Genomic DNA, 15,613 nt, shown 5'->3' with positions numbered 1-15,613 from the left:
ACTGACTTATTTCACTTAGCATAATACCCTCCAGCTCCATCCATGTTACTGCAAATGGCCAGTTTTCAATGACAAACAAAATAGAAGTGTTATGTATTTCTGTGCTTATAACACAAGTCCTGAACAGCAAGTCTTACCTCTGGTGGTAAATGGACTTCCATAGGCACATATGTTGGCCAATAACCCATTGTCAGGATATTCACAGTTAATTCAATATTCCCAGGTACATTCTGGTTTTGCATATACTACAATAAGATCAACACACATACAATGAGATCTTAAAAAATAAAAGTGCATACATTTCATGTCATAGTAATAGCCCATTCAAGAAATTCCCCATTACAGAATTACATGCAAACACTGACCATATTTAAAATAAAAGGCAACTATTCTAAAAGGACTATAAATGAAACCTATATCAAATGCCCTAACTAACATTCTATTACAATGGCACACAAGGATCACAAGACCTAATTAGAGGCATTATTGACTTAAATATCTCTCACTTATGGCTAGGCTATTATAGGTAGACTCTCATGTCCATTCTTTTTCCCCCTACCACCTGCAGTCCCCATCTTTGGAGATGCCTATGTGACTTGAAACACCTTGTAGTGACCCTCACTCCTCACCCCACCAGCCAGCCCAAGTATCCAGGTATTCACTTGTTCCACCGCCTGTTTGCAGGGGGGTGACTTAAAGTGGGGAAGGAAAGAGAAGGGGAAAGGGCAAAGCAGACAAATCCTATTCTGCCACTACAATAGGAACATGATCCTGCTGCTCTTTCTCTTGCATTGTCCACTCTCTTTTCTCACCATAGCAATATAGTGGTAAAGAAGCCATTACTAAAACCCTGAGAGGAAAATCTAATTTGCTATCATGGTTATCTATGCTCTTATATTTCAAAACCACCTTCTACCAACATCTACAAAACCGTGGATCTAAGCTTTTCATTCCCAACGTCCCCAAAGGCCTTTTGCAACCATTTTATCACCTCTCCTCCCTCCCCACTGCCAGCTTTCAACATACAAATCACTAACAGTGACTGGATGCTACAGAAAGCCCTGTTCTCACTATCTAGCTACAGTTTTTCTTCTTCCTGACTTCAGTTCAACGCATTTTATTTGTTTTTGTGTTACTCTGGGTGTATATTGGGAATAAATTCTGAAGTAGGTCAAATATATTCCATTGGTGATTTCTCTAATGTGAGTATCACCTAAGCTGCTATGATGTATTTACGACAAATATATGTTTCTATTTATCCTCTTCAGTACAAATCACAGCAAGGAAATAACTATACTCAAGTTTGAGAAATTAAGTAAGAGTTTAACTCACTTTTACCTGTTTGAACTGAATCATGATGTCTTTAGAAAGTTCCATGTCTTTAAACATTCCTTCAAGTTTGCTGGTGAAAGCAGCTCCACATTCTATTAAAGATGTTTATACATTTATAATATTTCAAAGTGGTGAAAACAATTGAAAATTGAAAACATGAAATGTAAAACGTACTTTAGCATGAAGTATGATCTGTAACTATTCAGAAGAATGAAAAAATCCTTACCCCAAAGTGTATGCCCCACTAATTCAGAGCCAAACTCTTTAATCCTGTAGTAACCTTATCTACTACTTAGGCATAAGATAAATGGAAAATATTTATACAAATAAAGAAACAAGAACAATGCTTTATTTTCTAAAAAACTGCAACCGCTCTGGATATGTACAACAGGTTGGAAACCTCATAAACTTACTCAATTTACATTTTCATCATCTGAACAATGATTAAAGAGGCAAGTAATTAAATGAGTAAAAATTAAGCTAACATTTTCTCTCAGAAATCAAAGAAAAAGGAATAAAAAATGACAATCATACCATGTTTTAGTTTGGACAACATTGATTTTTCAGCATCTACAGATGCACTCTTCCCAACTAACAAGCGCTTGGCTAAATCTTTCTTATAGAAGGCCTCAAAAACATCCTTACCTATGTTAAAAAATAAAATACAGCTAAGTTTCCAATAAAAAGTTCTGACACAATTGATCCAAAGTGCTTAATAAATCACACCATTACCAAGTTATTTAAATTTATGCATTTTACCCAAGTTTGTTAAATGCAACAGACATTAGAGGTAGATATTTATGCTGGACATTTCAAATGTTCTTTGCTGTAAAGAATTAAGACTGCATTAGCTTTTTTTAAAAAAAAATTTTAGTTGACTGGTGGCTTTGGCATTAACAGGGATTAAAACAAGTAGCAAAAATCAAGGCTCTTAAGTGGAAAAATCAAGGCACAAAGCAATTAAGTAATATTCCTTGAGTACCCCAATGAATTAAATGCAACAAATCCAATACAATTTTAAATATCTAACTCCCATATACTCTCTCCAGGTTGAGTGCTGTTTTAAAAGAAAAATTTTAAGGCAAAAACACTTACCATAGATAAATCTAAATATGATCATAATTTTATCCAACATTTTTTCAAGTTCTTCATCTGTGGCTTCTTTGTTGCCTGCACGAAGCTTTGAATCTACATACTTAGCTAAAATGGGGGGGAAAGTTTATTGTTTAGTGATCCTGAGTATATATGAGTACTACACACACACACACACACACACACACACACACACACACACACACACCCACCCACCCAAAGGAGTATGATATACTGAGTTTTTCAATGCTTCAGAGATATACATGCATTTTCTTTAAAAAAATTTTTTTTTAATATTTTTTTTTTTTGAGAGAGAGAGAAACAGAGTGTGAGCGGGGGAGAGTCAGAGAGGGAGACACAGAATCCAAAGCAGGCTCCTGCTGTCAGCACAGAGCCCCAAGCGGGGCTCAAACTCACGAACTGTGAGATCATGACTGAGATAAAGTTGGCCACTTAACCAACTGAGCCACCCAGGTGTCCCCCGCCTTTAAAAAATTTTAAATGTATAGATGCATTTTCTAAAGTCTCCAAAGTCAGGGACATCAAGTGACTTTAAACGTCACAGAGCTAATAAATACCAGAGCCTGAACTTAAACCCAAGTTTTCTGGCTCTAGATCTGATGTACTTTCCACTATACTGATGGTTATTAAAATGGAGTTTATGTATCCTGGGGGAGGTAGTGTATACAGTACCATGCTGGAGTCATCAAAACCACTGAAGATTGGGGGGGGGGGGTCCAAGATGGCAGCAGCAGAAGAACCTAAACTCACTTCCTCCCATGAACACACCCCAGCTACCAGTATGTGGAGCATCTTGTTTTGAAAAACATCTGAAAACTGGATGAACTGCTCTGAACAACAAAGGATAAAAGGATCATAGCAAGATGGGTAGAAGAGGCAGAGACACAGATATTGCAACATACAATAGGGAAAGATTTCACCAGACAGGTGCTTCTCTTGGAGGAACAAGGGATTGGTGCCTTACTTCAGGCACCCTGGCCTCAGTAATCTGCAGCAGACAGATGAGCCCCCGGAACATGTGACTTAAAAATCCAACAGACTTTGTGGCACCTGAGAGGCTCAGTCAGTTAAGCGTCTGACCGGCTCAGGTCACAATCTCACAGTTCGTGGGTTCAAGCCCCGCATCGGGCTCTGTGCTGACAGCTCAGAGCCTGAAGCCTGCTTCGAATTCTGTGTCTCCCCTCCTCTCTCTCTGCCCCCCCTCCGCTTGTGCTTGGTTTCTCTTTCAAAAATAAATTTAAAAAGACATATAAAAAACCAACAAACATTGTGATTTCCAGGGATCCCAAAGTACTCTAGGAAATGGAGATTCCCCTCTTGGAGGGCTCTCTGGTAGCCTGGCTCACCTCAAGACCCAATGAAAAAACAGCCATTTGAAAAGCACCTAGACTATATGTGAAAGATACATTTGCTGATCTGGGGGCATAACAGCTGGAGGAGCAAGATACAGCTAATATACCCCTAAAGATCAAGGTGCTAGCACCATCACTGTACTTTCCACATAGTTCGCTAGCACAGATAGAAAGAGCCTGGATGTGGTAACTGAATTCAACAATACACTGAGGAGTTTCTGGGTGGCTCAGTCAGTTAAGCATCCCAACTTGGGCTCAGGTCATGATCTCACAGTTCGTGGGTTTGAGCCCCATGTCAGGCTCTGTGCTGACAGCTCAGAGCCTGGAGCCCGCTTCAGATTCTGTGTCTCCCTCTCTCTCTGCCCCTCCCCTGCTTGCACTCTCTCAAAAATAAACATTTTAAAAAAACTGTTAAAATAAAAAAAAAAACTAATACACTGAAAGAATCATACACAATGATCAAGTGGGATTTATTTCAAGGATGAAAGAATGGTTCAACGGCCATACCAATCAACATGATACACCCACATTAACAAAACGAAAAATAAAAATATGATCATTAGATGTAGAAAAAGCATTTGACAAAATTTGACAGCCATTTACAATTAAAAACTCTCAGGGGCACCTGGGTGGCTCAGTTGGTTAAGCATCCGACTTCGGCTCAGGTCATGATTTCATGGTTCGTGGGTTCAAGCCCTGTGTCGGGCTCTGTGTTGACAGCTAGCTCAGAGCCTGGAGCCTGCTTCAGATTCTGTATCTCCCTCTCTCTCTGACCCTCCCCTGCTCACGCTGTCTCTCTCTCTCAGAAATTAAAAACAAAAAAACAACAACAAAAAAACCCTCTCAACTAATTGAGTACTGGGAGACGTATTTCAACAAAATAAAGGCCATATAGGACACACCCACAGCTAATATCATACCCAACAGTGAAAAGCTGAAAGCTTTCCCTCTAAGATCAGGAACAAGACAGAGTTGTCCACTACTCCCAGTCTTATTCAACATCATATTGGAAGTCTGGTCACAGTAATTAGGCAAGGAAAATAAAAGGCATACAAGTGGAAAGGAAGAAGTAAAATGGTCATTGTCTGCACATGACACTGTATATAGAAAACACTGAAGAATCCACCACAAAACTATTCAAAAAAATGGTAGTTGCAAGATACAAAATATAGAAAAGTCTCTTGTGTTTCTATACATTAACACTAAACTATCAGAAATAGAACTCAAGAAAACAATCCCATTTACAACTGCATCAAAAAGAATAAAATATCTAAAAATAAGTTTAACCAAAGACGTGAAAGACCTGTATGTGGAAAACTATAAGATACTGATGAAAGAAATTGAAGACGATACAAATAAATGGAAAAATAAACCGTGCTCATAGACTGGAAGAATTACTATTGTTAAAACGTCCATACTACCCAAAGTAATCTGCAGACTCAATGCAATCCCTATCAAAATTCCAATGGCATTTTTCACAAAACTAGAACAAGTAATTTAAAAATTTTTATGGAACCACAAAAGATCCCGAACAGCTAATCTTGAGAGAGACCAACTAAGCCAGGGGTATCATGCTCCCTGATTTTACACTATACTACAGAACTATTAATCAAGGTGCCCGGGTGGCTCAGTCAGACCAACTTCAGCTCCAGTCATGATATCACAGCTCGTGAGTTCGAGCCCCACATCCAGCTCTCTGTCAGCACACAAACCACTTTGGATTCTCTCTCTCTGCCCCTCCACCACATGCAGATGCCTGAGAATTCTCTCTTTCAAAAAATAAACATTAAAAAAAAAACTATCGTAATCAGCGCTCACTTGAGGAGCACACATACTAAAATCGGAAGGATACAGAGATTAGCATGGCCGAAGGATGGCATGCAAATTCGTGAGGCATTCCCTATTTAAAAACAAGTAAACCAGGGGCACCTGGTTGGCTCAGTCAGTTAAGCATCCGACAGCTCAGGTCATGATCTCACAGTTCTTGTGTTCGAGCCCCACGTTGGGCTCTGTGCTGACAGCTAAGACCCTGGAGCCTGCTTCAGATTCTGTGTCTCCCTCTCTCTCTGCCCTCCCCCGCTCGCATTCTGTCTCTCAAAAATAAACATTTAAAAAAATTTTTAATAAAAAAAACAAAAAAAAAATCCCTACAGTAATCAAAACAGTATGGTATGGACATAAAAACAGACACACATATCAATGGAATAGAATAGACAGCCTGGAAATAAACCCATGCTTATGTGGTCAATTAATCTATGCCAAAGGAGGCAAGAACATACAATGGGAAAAAAGACAGTCTCTGTAATAAATGGTATTAGGAAAACTGGACAGTCATATGCAAAGAATGAAACTGGACCATGATCTTATATCATACAGAAAAATCAATTTTCAATAAGGAGTTAATATCCAAAATAGATAAAGAACTTCTACAACCCAGTAACAAAAAAAAATCCAATTAAAAAACTGGCAGAGGATCTGAATAGATATTTTTCCAAAGACATACAGATGGCCAACAAGCACATGGAAAGATGCTCAATAGCACTAATCATAATAGCTAGTATCAAAAAGACAAAAAATGTGTTGGCGAGGATTTGGAGAAAAGGGAACCCTCGTGCGTTACTGGTGGGAATGTAAACTGGTGCAGCCACCATGGAAAATATTATGTAGGTTCCTCAAAAAATTAATAGAGCTAACATATGATCCAGCAATTCCATATGAAAAAAATGAAAACACTAATTCAAAAACATATATGCACCACTATGTTTGCTGTAGCATAATATTTACCATAGGCAAGATAGGGAAACAACCTAAATGTCCATCAATGGATAAACGGATACAGAAAGTTGAGAGAGAGAGAGAGAGAGAGAGAGAGAGTCTGTGTGTGTGTGTGTGTGTGTGTGTGTGTGTGTGTGTGTTTGTGTGTGTGATGGAATACTATTCAGCCATAAAAATGAATAAAATCTTGCCATTTGCAACAACACAGATTTGAGGGTTTTATACTAAGTGAAATTAAGACAGAAATAAGACAAATACCATAGGATTTCACTTATATGTGGAATCTAAAAAACAAAACAAAATTCAGACTCAAATACAGAGAACAGGTTGGTGGCTGCTAGAGGAAAGGGAGGTTGGGGTGTCAAAATGAGTAAAGGGGATAAAGAAACACAAATTCAGTTATAAAATAGTCATGGGAATATAATGGACAGCATAGAAAATATAGTCTATAAATAAATATTGTATTAACTTTTTAAGGGGACAGATGGTAACTAGGCTTATTGTGGTGACCATTTCACAATGTATACAAATGTTGAATCACTATGCTGTACATTTGAAACTAATATAACATATGGCAGTTACATCTCCAAAAAAAAGCCACTGAAAGACCTGGCCCATCTTCCGAGTGTCCATTTTATACTGATACTGAGCAATCTTAAACACTACTTATGAAAACAAACCAGACCCATTACAGAGTAAAAGGCAAAATCTGCTAAAAAAATTTAAAGTTAAGTAGTAGATCAACGAAACTTTATCCTTTTGCCAGAGGACCCTAGACCTTCAGAGGGTACCTCTCCTGACACTGAAGGGTAGTTTGGTGGGAAAACCTGAGAAACACTGCCATATATCATCTCCTTACACTAAATGGACACAGATTACCAGATCATTTTTGTCCTGGACATTTTTTTTAAGTTTATTTATTGTGAGAGAGACAGAGCGCCTACATGAATGGGGTAGGGGTAGAGAGAGAGGGAGACAGAAAATCTCAAGCAGGCTCTGCACTGTCAGCACAGATCCCTACTCAGGGCTCGATCTCAGGAACCATCAGATCATGACCTGAACCAAAATCAAGAGTTGGATGCTAACCAACTAAGCCACCCCTGTCCTGGACATTTTCCTTTCTCATTAGCAACTATAATTTCTTGCTAGCCTTTCTTGTAGAACCTAAGTGTGGGCCTCTAGAAGTAGCACCCTGTCCCACGTCTAAATTGCTATAGGCTTAGAAAAGAGATATCAAGCTTAGTGTAAATAAAAGTAAACAGGGTCCAATGTATGTCTTACCAAGAAAGAACATCATATTTGACATGTGACTGATTCTCCTTACCTCAAAGGACTTATTCCTTAAGATAAAGTTATTAGAAACTTCCACCTAAGCAACCCCAAATAAATAAGGTGTTGAATCAACTACAACCTTGTCAAAATTTCAAATTAACTGAAATTTTATAAATAAAAGAACAAATAGCCAGAAAAAAAAAGACTGGAAAAATACCTATAAGTTCAGCAGGTTTGTTTGGTCTTTTGTTAATGAATGTCTCAAATGCTTCTTTCATGGCATTGATGAATTTTTCATTTTTCAGAAAACAAATATCAATTATATGGTCAACCTTATCTTTAAAATCCAGTAATTCTTGAACCATGGTTTTATCTTTTTCAGGATTAATTACAATAGTGCTGCCAAATGCCTAAAAAACAAAAATGACCACTTTTTAGTAGAACTGAGTTATCTGATGAAAACAATCCCCAAATCGTGTTTTAACTAGGTATACATATTTTTGAATCTCAAAATAAAGCTGTTTTTGAAGTCAGGAAAAGAAAAAATAAAGTGGTAAAACATGCAGGCTGATACAATAATCTATAGTCACAAAATAAGAAATGACCTATTGGGTATATGGTATCATCATGGGATATTATTAAATTCTCCGTGTTTTTGTTTGAATTTTTTAAAAATAGCAATCTGGCTTCAGCGTAAAATTGAAGAATGGAAAGAATTTTGGATCCAAACAAAATCCTCTTTCCTGTTGCCCCCTTCCCCACATTCACTATTTAAGTATTGGAGCTAGAAATCATATCAGACCTCAGGAAAATAACTTTTATTGTGGATCTGTTACACAGGTATCAGTCTCAGGTTGACTGCCTTCAAAATTCCCATTACTTAAAAAAAAAAATTGGACCTAACAAGTAGGAAATACTTGCTGATATGCACTCTGTACAGATCATAAGACATGAAAAAACCACAGGTTAATTGTTAATACCTTAATGTATTCAATCCACTGCTGCAAGAGAACCTGAACTCCACCTCGAACTCTACTAAAGAGCTGATACAGGAGAGATAAATCTTGAATTCGGTTTTCATCAAGGAGGTTATTTAAACCTGGAATTTCAAACATTTTGGCATTAAAAATAGTTAGCAAAAATGTCAGACATTTTAATGAAAATTAAGTTCAATTATTATTGTGATACTGGTCTAAACTATTACTGGTCTATGAATTTTAATAGAGACTTGTTTTCTAGTAAATCCAAATAGATAAACCACCTTTCCAAATGAAAACTAAATACAGGGAGCTTTAGTCTATATAAAAACAAAAATAATTATGCAATAGTTTGTGCCATTTAGCATAGTAGATCAGAGGTATAAACCAATTTGTAAAAACTGATTTACTTAAATACACATTATAAATAACTTGCATATGTGTGCGGTAGCCATACTACATCTGGCACTAATTAGTATACGTAACTATATCTTCTAGAGTATTGGATACAGTCTGTGGTATTTTAAAAACCATGCATTAATAGGCTAAGTTTAAGGGTTTTTTAAAAAATGTTTATTTTTGAGAGACAGAGAGAAACAGAGTATGAGCAGGGGATGGGGGGGAGAGGGAGAGGGAGGGGAAGAGAGAGAGAGAGAGAGAGAGAGAGGGAGGGAGGGAGGGAGGGAGGGAGGGAGGGAGAGAGAATCTGAAGCGGGCTCCAGGCTCTGAGCTGTCAGCACAGAGCCTGACGTGGGGCTCCAACTCCCAGACCATGATATCTTGACCTGAGCCAAAGTTGGATGCTTAACCAACTGAGCCACCCAGGCGCTACTAACAGGCCAAGTTTAAATGAGGTTCTAATGTATCTGATTTTCAGAATGAAATAATATGTAACTGCTTTGAAGTTCTAAAACATATCCATTCTATACAAAAGGTGGTTGGAGGGAAAGGTAAGACTTTTGTCTATTTCTGGCAGTGTCAAAATAAAATTCAGGGTATACCCTCAAGATCACCCAGGATTAGTAGAAGTGTTTGGTTTTATATGCTATGAATAAAAACACTTGAGCGTAAAAAGGAATCTTACATTGTCTTACAAATTAAGTCAAGAATTTCCACATTCCCACTGTTTGCTTTTTTTTTTACTGGTGTTAGTGGACTCCTCTCATTCTCAATTCCTGTATCTTTTTTTAATGTTTATTTATATTGAGAGAGAGAGAGAGAGAGAGAGAGCGCGAGCGAATATGAGTGAGGGAAAGGTAGAAAGCGAGACAGAATTCAAAGCAGGGTCCAGGCCCTGAGCTGTCAGCACAGATCCTGAAGTGCGGCTCGAACCCACGAGCCCATCAGCTGTGAGATCGTGACCTAGGCAAGGTCAGATGCTTAACTGACTGAGCTACCCAGGCAACCCCTCAGTTCTTGTATCTTGTTAAGGCAAGAAGCACCTCCTGCAAGTTTACAATGATGAATAGGGAAAAAGGGTTTTGTCTATCCTCAGAAAAGCAGCCACACAGCATCAAGCTTTTAAAAGGGTAATCCTTAAAAAAATTTTTACTTGTCTGCTGCTACCATTTAAAAAGTATCTATAAATTGTCAATTACCTTTCTGAAGAATTGCTGTTAAGTGTTCACCTAGAAGTTGTTTTTCTACAGTAGCAATTAATGACTTCCTACAAGAAAAAAAATGTTTAGAATTACTGACATTGGACATTGCTGAAAATTTAAAACCTTTCCTTGGGGGAAAAAATCACATACCTTATTTTATTTTAACATTCCTATTCTACATTTAAATTTATTGGTGCTCAGAGTCACTCTACTTATGCAAGAATAAAAAGTGCGTTATTTCAGAATTTGATTTACATCACTAAATAAGTATTTCCATGGTCTTGCCATGGCTAGCTTTTTCCAAGTTTCTCTACTTTTATTAGGAAGGTAGTTATCTATGCTGCTTACAGGAACCTTAGGGGGTTAATATTTAGGAAAGCACAGAAACAGTTTCTCCTCCAAACACCTACTGATTTTTTTAAAGTTTATTTATTTTTGAGAGAGCGAGCTAGAGAGAGTGAGCATGCGCATGTGAGCAGGAGAGGGATGGGGGGACAGAGGATCCCAAGAGGGCTCTGCACTGACAGCAGAGAGCCCGATATGGAGCTTGAATTTACCAACCATGAGATCATGACCTGAGCTGAAGGTGGAAGTTTAACCAATAGAGCCACCCACATGTCCCATACCTACTGAATTTTAATCAGCCTTTCTGATATTATTTTTTCAGGTTTTTCTTTAAAAGTAAGCTCTATATCCAATGTGGGCTTAAAACCCATGACCCTGAGATCAAGAGTCAAATGCTCTACCAACTGAGCCAGCCAGGCACCACTCTAATACTATTTTTAAATTACATCCTAAACACATGAAGACAACTCTTGATTGAATCTAATTAACTAGGGAAAAATAACTTAAAGTTTACATTAAGAAAACAATTGTTAAAAATCTCAAATCACATCTGAAAATAGGTACTAACAGGTTTGGGGATGCTGAAAGTGCCTTAAAAGTGATTCAACAACATTGGTTAAAGTCTATTAGACTGAGCATATAATACTTACTGGGTGGTCTGATCTAAGTAAGTAATAAGTCTGTCTGCTTCTTCTTCTAGACGTTTGTTAACATGATGAAGATATTCAGGAACCTACAAAGACAGTTTTTCATATTATTGTTTTCCTCCCCATAAATCATTCAGAGAATGTCAAATCCAAAAGACCCTGGGAGTAGCCCTGACAAATACAATAGGGTTGAAGCATGTAAAATTATAGGTAGTTTATGACCCAGAATTCTGGACTTTAAAAGAAAAGAAAGGTGCACCTAAGTGAGAGAAAGCATCACAATGTTCAGAAGATAAATGCAAAGAGCAGCTTATGCTCTCTAAAGTAAGGTCTATTATGAGACACAGTGGATTCACTGATCATGATTTTTAAATACCTCTCTTTCCTGCATTAACTTTTGGCCTTCAGCTGCGTAGAGCCGGTTAGTTTCTTCCAAAAACCGTTGTTCAAACGAATCCTGATAAATCTGAGAGGGGGGATCAAAATAAAGGAGTTCATTTATTCAATAAATACTTATTAAATATCCTCTACACGAACAGCACCGTGAATCTGGTTTTCAAACATCAAACTAGGACTAGCAATCAACTCTGCTGTTAAGTGAAGTAAGTTAACTTACTTGCAAATCAGAGAGCATGCTCAAAAGGCTTCGGAGTAAACTTCTATCAATTGCTTCACCATTCCTTTCCCTCTCAATCAAGAGAAGAATGCCATCAATTGTCTTATTCTGGACTTTCTGATCACTTATAATATGAGCCCTAAACAACTCAAGTCCCATGTCCCTAAAATAAAAAACATATATATAATTAAAATTAATTGACAACAATACCACTTCTAGAGAGACCTGCTCAACTTCTCGCCCCATGTTAATTAGAACTCCAGATTTTAAGCAGCAATTGTGAAAAGATAAAATCCACATATTTAATTTTATATAACATTATTAGAATTAAAGTATACAGGAAACTCATTTAGTCTTTGATGAGAACTGAAGCTAAATTCCTGTCTTTCTCCATAACTAAGTTTGGTTATATCATTTCCTTTGGTGGACTTCTTCCTTGGTCGAATCAAGAAACAAAATTAGTTCAAAGATATAAAATGGTTTTCACTGTACTAGTACTGAAGGCTTAATTGGTCATTTGTCATCTGGCTTCAGTACTCAAAAATCAGTAAACTCTCCAGATAATTACTGCAGGTAGATACTAGGCACATGGTGGGGGAAAGAGCTCGTTATAGTATTCTGTTCTCATTTGTGGAATTTTCCATAACAACGTTAAAAGATAATGAGCAAACTCTTGATAAGCAACAAAATAATGCACTCATAGATAGTCCAGAGCAAACTTTAATCCTCTTGGCTAACAAAAAACTTCATAAATTATTATATGCTCCAGGAATGCAAGCTATCTCCAATATTAGCATAGGCAAAACATAATTAAGAAGGTAAAACTGCTATAAATACAAGTCTAGAAGCCAAATGTGAGTTTTTAGGAGAATGTTCACAGAATCACTTACTCTCTATTAGTGTAATTAAGATTTAACTATGATTTGTAACAAGTCTTTTCATAATTTTTTCTGGCATTCTTACCAAATCGAGGGTAGCATTGAATTCTGAAGAACGTAAGTTCTATCCAGAAACAAAAAAATGCTCCTAATCATTATCTGCCAATGAAAAAGAAATCAATTTTTATATTTTGTTATGCTGAAATATTTGCTCTTGATAAAATTGCAGGGTTCACTTTTTATACATACTTTTTATACATACTAGACTACTAGAATCAAACACACAGATAAAGAAATCTGCCTGAGAATATGCCCAAACTGTTTTTATTAACCTATTCTATTGTCTTAATCCTTGCTGTAGTTTCTAGAAAAGAGACACTTAGAATGGTCCTATGACTTCTCTGCAACTTGAGAAGTAACTGAAAATAAAAACAGGGAATCAAGGAGACACACATGCAAATCTTCCTCAGTAACAGTGCTCATTCAGAGTGAAGCTGCCTTAAATTGTACATGTGGATTTGGGGTATGGAGGTTTTAAGATTTTTAATTTGCAAACTAAAAGGTATAAAATAAATACAATTAGGGAAAAAGGCAAAAGTTGTGATATGAATAAATTAAAATGCAGGACCATCAGACACCTTCACAGATAATCAAGTAGATGGGTGGGACATCCATCAAGACTAACAGACAAAAATGTTACATTTTTTTAATGAGATAAATACTTTTAGATTAAGCATGACAAAAATAAAAATGATCCTAAGGTGTAAATCATTCTAAACTTGTGGTTTCCCTATAACTAGTTTTAAAACAGAAAACGCAAACAAAATCCGTTTTCAATTCAGAACAAGAGCAGATACTGAAGCAATCCTCAAACACTGCAAAGCTTTTAAAACTAACGTCCATGTATTTAGAAAAATGTATTTAACTACAATATCTAGCTGAAACAGAATACTTTCTCCAGCTTACCATTTGCCTGCAGTGGTTTTGCCAGCATCTATCAATCTTCTTTAGAAAAAGAACACTATCCAATGAATCCATGAGATATGTCAAGGATATTTTTAAGTGCTTAGTACAAGTAATAAGCAATGTTAGAACACATTTGTCTTAAATATGGATTATTACACACTAAACTAAATAACACTTAATTACAGAACAAAATGGCTATTATACTATAAAAACGTTTCAGATCCCCCCCCCAAAAAAAACTTTTTAAAACAAATCTTGTATATAAGTCAGCATTGGGTTATGATTTCCCTCAGAAGATTATTTTTCCTTAAAATGGAAATTTGTTAGGACAAAAAGGATAAACAAATACTACAATGTAGATCTGGAACCTAATTAAAGCTGAAAAGTCAAAAACTTGTTTCTTCTTTCTCTAGAAATGAAATTAACAACAACAAATCTACAAAACACAGGCATTCCATTTCAAGTGGGGTTAAATAGTGAGGGATAGGGAAAGAGAGAAAAGGGAAAAATATAGTATTTTTGGTTTTTAGAAGGATATTCTCTAAACTGATGAATTTGTGCTTTGATGTGATCTTCACAAATCTGTCTCAGTTGTTTGTACAAGTTTGCAGAAATCTTGTAGGAACAGAGATTTTCTACAGCCTGCAAGATTAAACACATACTTGTTAAAGGAGAAAAATGGGGTAGGGATTTCTTGATTACTTACATCAAATTCCTATTAAAGTTTCTTTATTTTTTTCATTTTGAGAAAGAGAGCATGTGTGAGTAGGGGAGGGGTGGGAGGGAAGACAGAGAATCCCAAGCAGGCTCCTACAGCCAGCAGGAGCCCGATGCAAGGCTCGAACTCACGAACCATATCATGACCTAACCTAAGCTGAAGTCAAGAGTCAGATGATTAACTGATTGAGCCACCCAGGCAACCCTCAAATCTTACTATTTTAATATTTTTACATCACTTTATTTTAAAAGGGTTATTCAGCCACTAAAAAAATGTTTTTTAAATGTTTATTTATTTTGAGAGAAGAAACAGAGCATGAGCAAGGGAGGGGCAGACACAGACACAGACACACACACAGAATCCGAAGCAGGCTCCATGCTCTGCACTAGTTAGCACAGAGCCTGACATGGGGCTCGAACTCACGAGCCATGAGATCATGACCCGAGCTGAAGTCGGACGTTTAACCGACTGAGCCACCCAAGCACCCCATATTCATCTATTTAAAACACAAAGGAAGGGGCACCTTAAATCAAAATTAAATGAAGATTTAAAAAAAAAAAACACAAAGTAAAATAACAAAATATGAATGCAAGTAAACTTTTTCATAACCAACATACCTGAAAAAAAATCCCCAGTAGTGTATTTATCATATACTGTTCAGGTTAAGAACAGAGGGAATCAAGCCAAGTTCTCCCCTATAGAGAGCTTCAGTTTGTAACAACTACTACATATGAATGCTGTCTTGTTTAAAATGTTCATTGTTTTCATATGCAAAATTCCATTTTGAGTTTTTAAAAATTTTTTTAAATTTAGTTTTGAGAGAGCGAGAGAGTGCAAGCGGGAGATGAACAGAGAGAGGGAGACACAGAATCTGAAGCAGGCTCCCAGGCTCTGAGCTGTTAGCACAGAGCCCAACGCGGGCCTCAAACTCACAAACCATGAGATCATGACCTGAGCCAAAGTTGGACACTTAAACAACTGAGCCACCAAGGTGCCCCCCATTTTGAGTTTTAAAAACAAT

At 36.9% G+C, this 15,613-nt stretch overlaps 1 protein-coding gene and 1 pseudogene across 3 annotated transcripts in view; one reads left to right on the top strand and one right to left on the bottom strand.

The window, feature by feature from the left end:
- Window positions 1-15,613, bottom strand: part of CUL4B (cullin 4B) — a 37,782-nt gene that overhangs the window by 8,832 nt on the left and 13,337 nt on the right. For 2 of the 3 annotated variants that reach the window (XM_039221461.1, XM_039221462.1), the window contains 13 exons: window positions 14,413-14,516; window positions 13,875-13,944; window positions 12,994-13,067; window positions 12,031-12,193; window positions 11,791-11,880; window positions 11,418-11,500; window positions 10,420-10,487; window positions 8,825-8,943; window positions 8,062-8,254; window positions 2,428-2,532; window positions 1,867-1,977; window positions 1,339-1,424; window positions 138-245 (listed from right to left, as the gene is read on the bottom strand). In XM_039221461.1, coding sequence (XP_039077392.1) covers window positions 138-245; window positions 1,339-1,424; window positions 1,867-1,977; window positions 2,428-2,532; window positions 8,062-8,254; window positions 8,825-8,943; window positions 10,420-10,487; window positions 11,418-11,500; window positions 11,791-11,880; window positions 12,031-12,193; window positions 12,994-13,067; window positions 13,875-13,944; window positions 14,413-14,516 — 1,374 coding nt within the window. Of the gene's footprint in view, window positions 1-137; window positions 246-1,332; window positions 1,425-1,866; window positions 1,978-2,427; window positions 2,533-8,061; window positions 8,255-8,824; window positions 8,944-10,419; window positions 10,488-11,417; window positions 11,501-11,790; window positions 11,881-12,030; window positions 12,194-12,993; window positions 13,068-13,874; window positions 13,945-14,412; window positions 14,517-15,613 lie in introns of all 3 variants that reach the window. The other variant, XM_039221460.1, reaches the window with a different exon arrangement.
- Window positions 5,608-5,705, top strand: LOC120223386 (annotated as a pseudogene).

This window comes from Hyaena hyaena, unplaced genomic scaffold (genome assembly GCF_003009895.1).
Source record: "Hyaena hyaena isolate Hyena2069 unplaced genomic scaffold, ASM300989v1 scaffold_986, whole genome shotgun sequence".
Lineage (NCBI taxonomy): Eukaryota > Metazoa > Chordata > Mammalia > Carnivora > Hyaenidae > Hyaena > Hyaena hyaena.
Note: the sequence above shows the minus strand (reverse complement) of the source record. Positions and strands in the feature narration are given on the sequence as shown.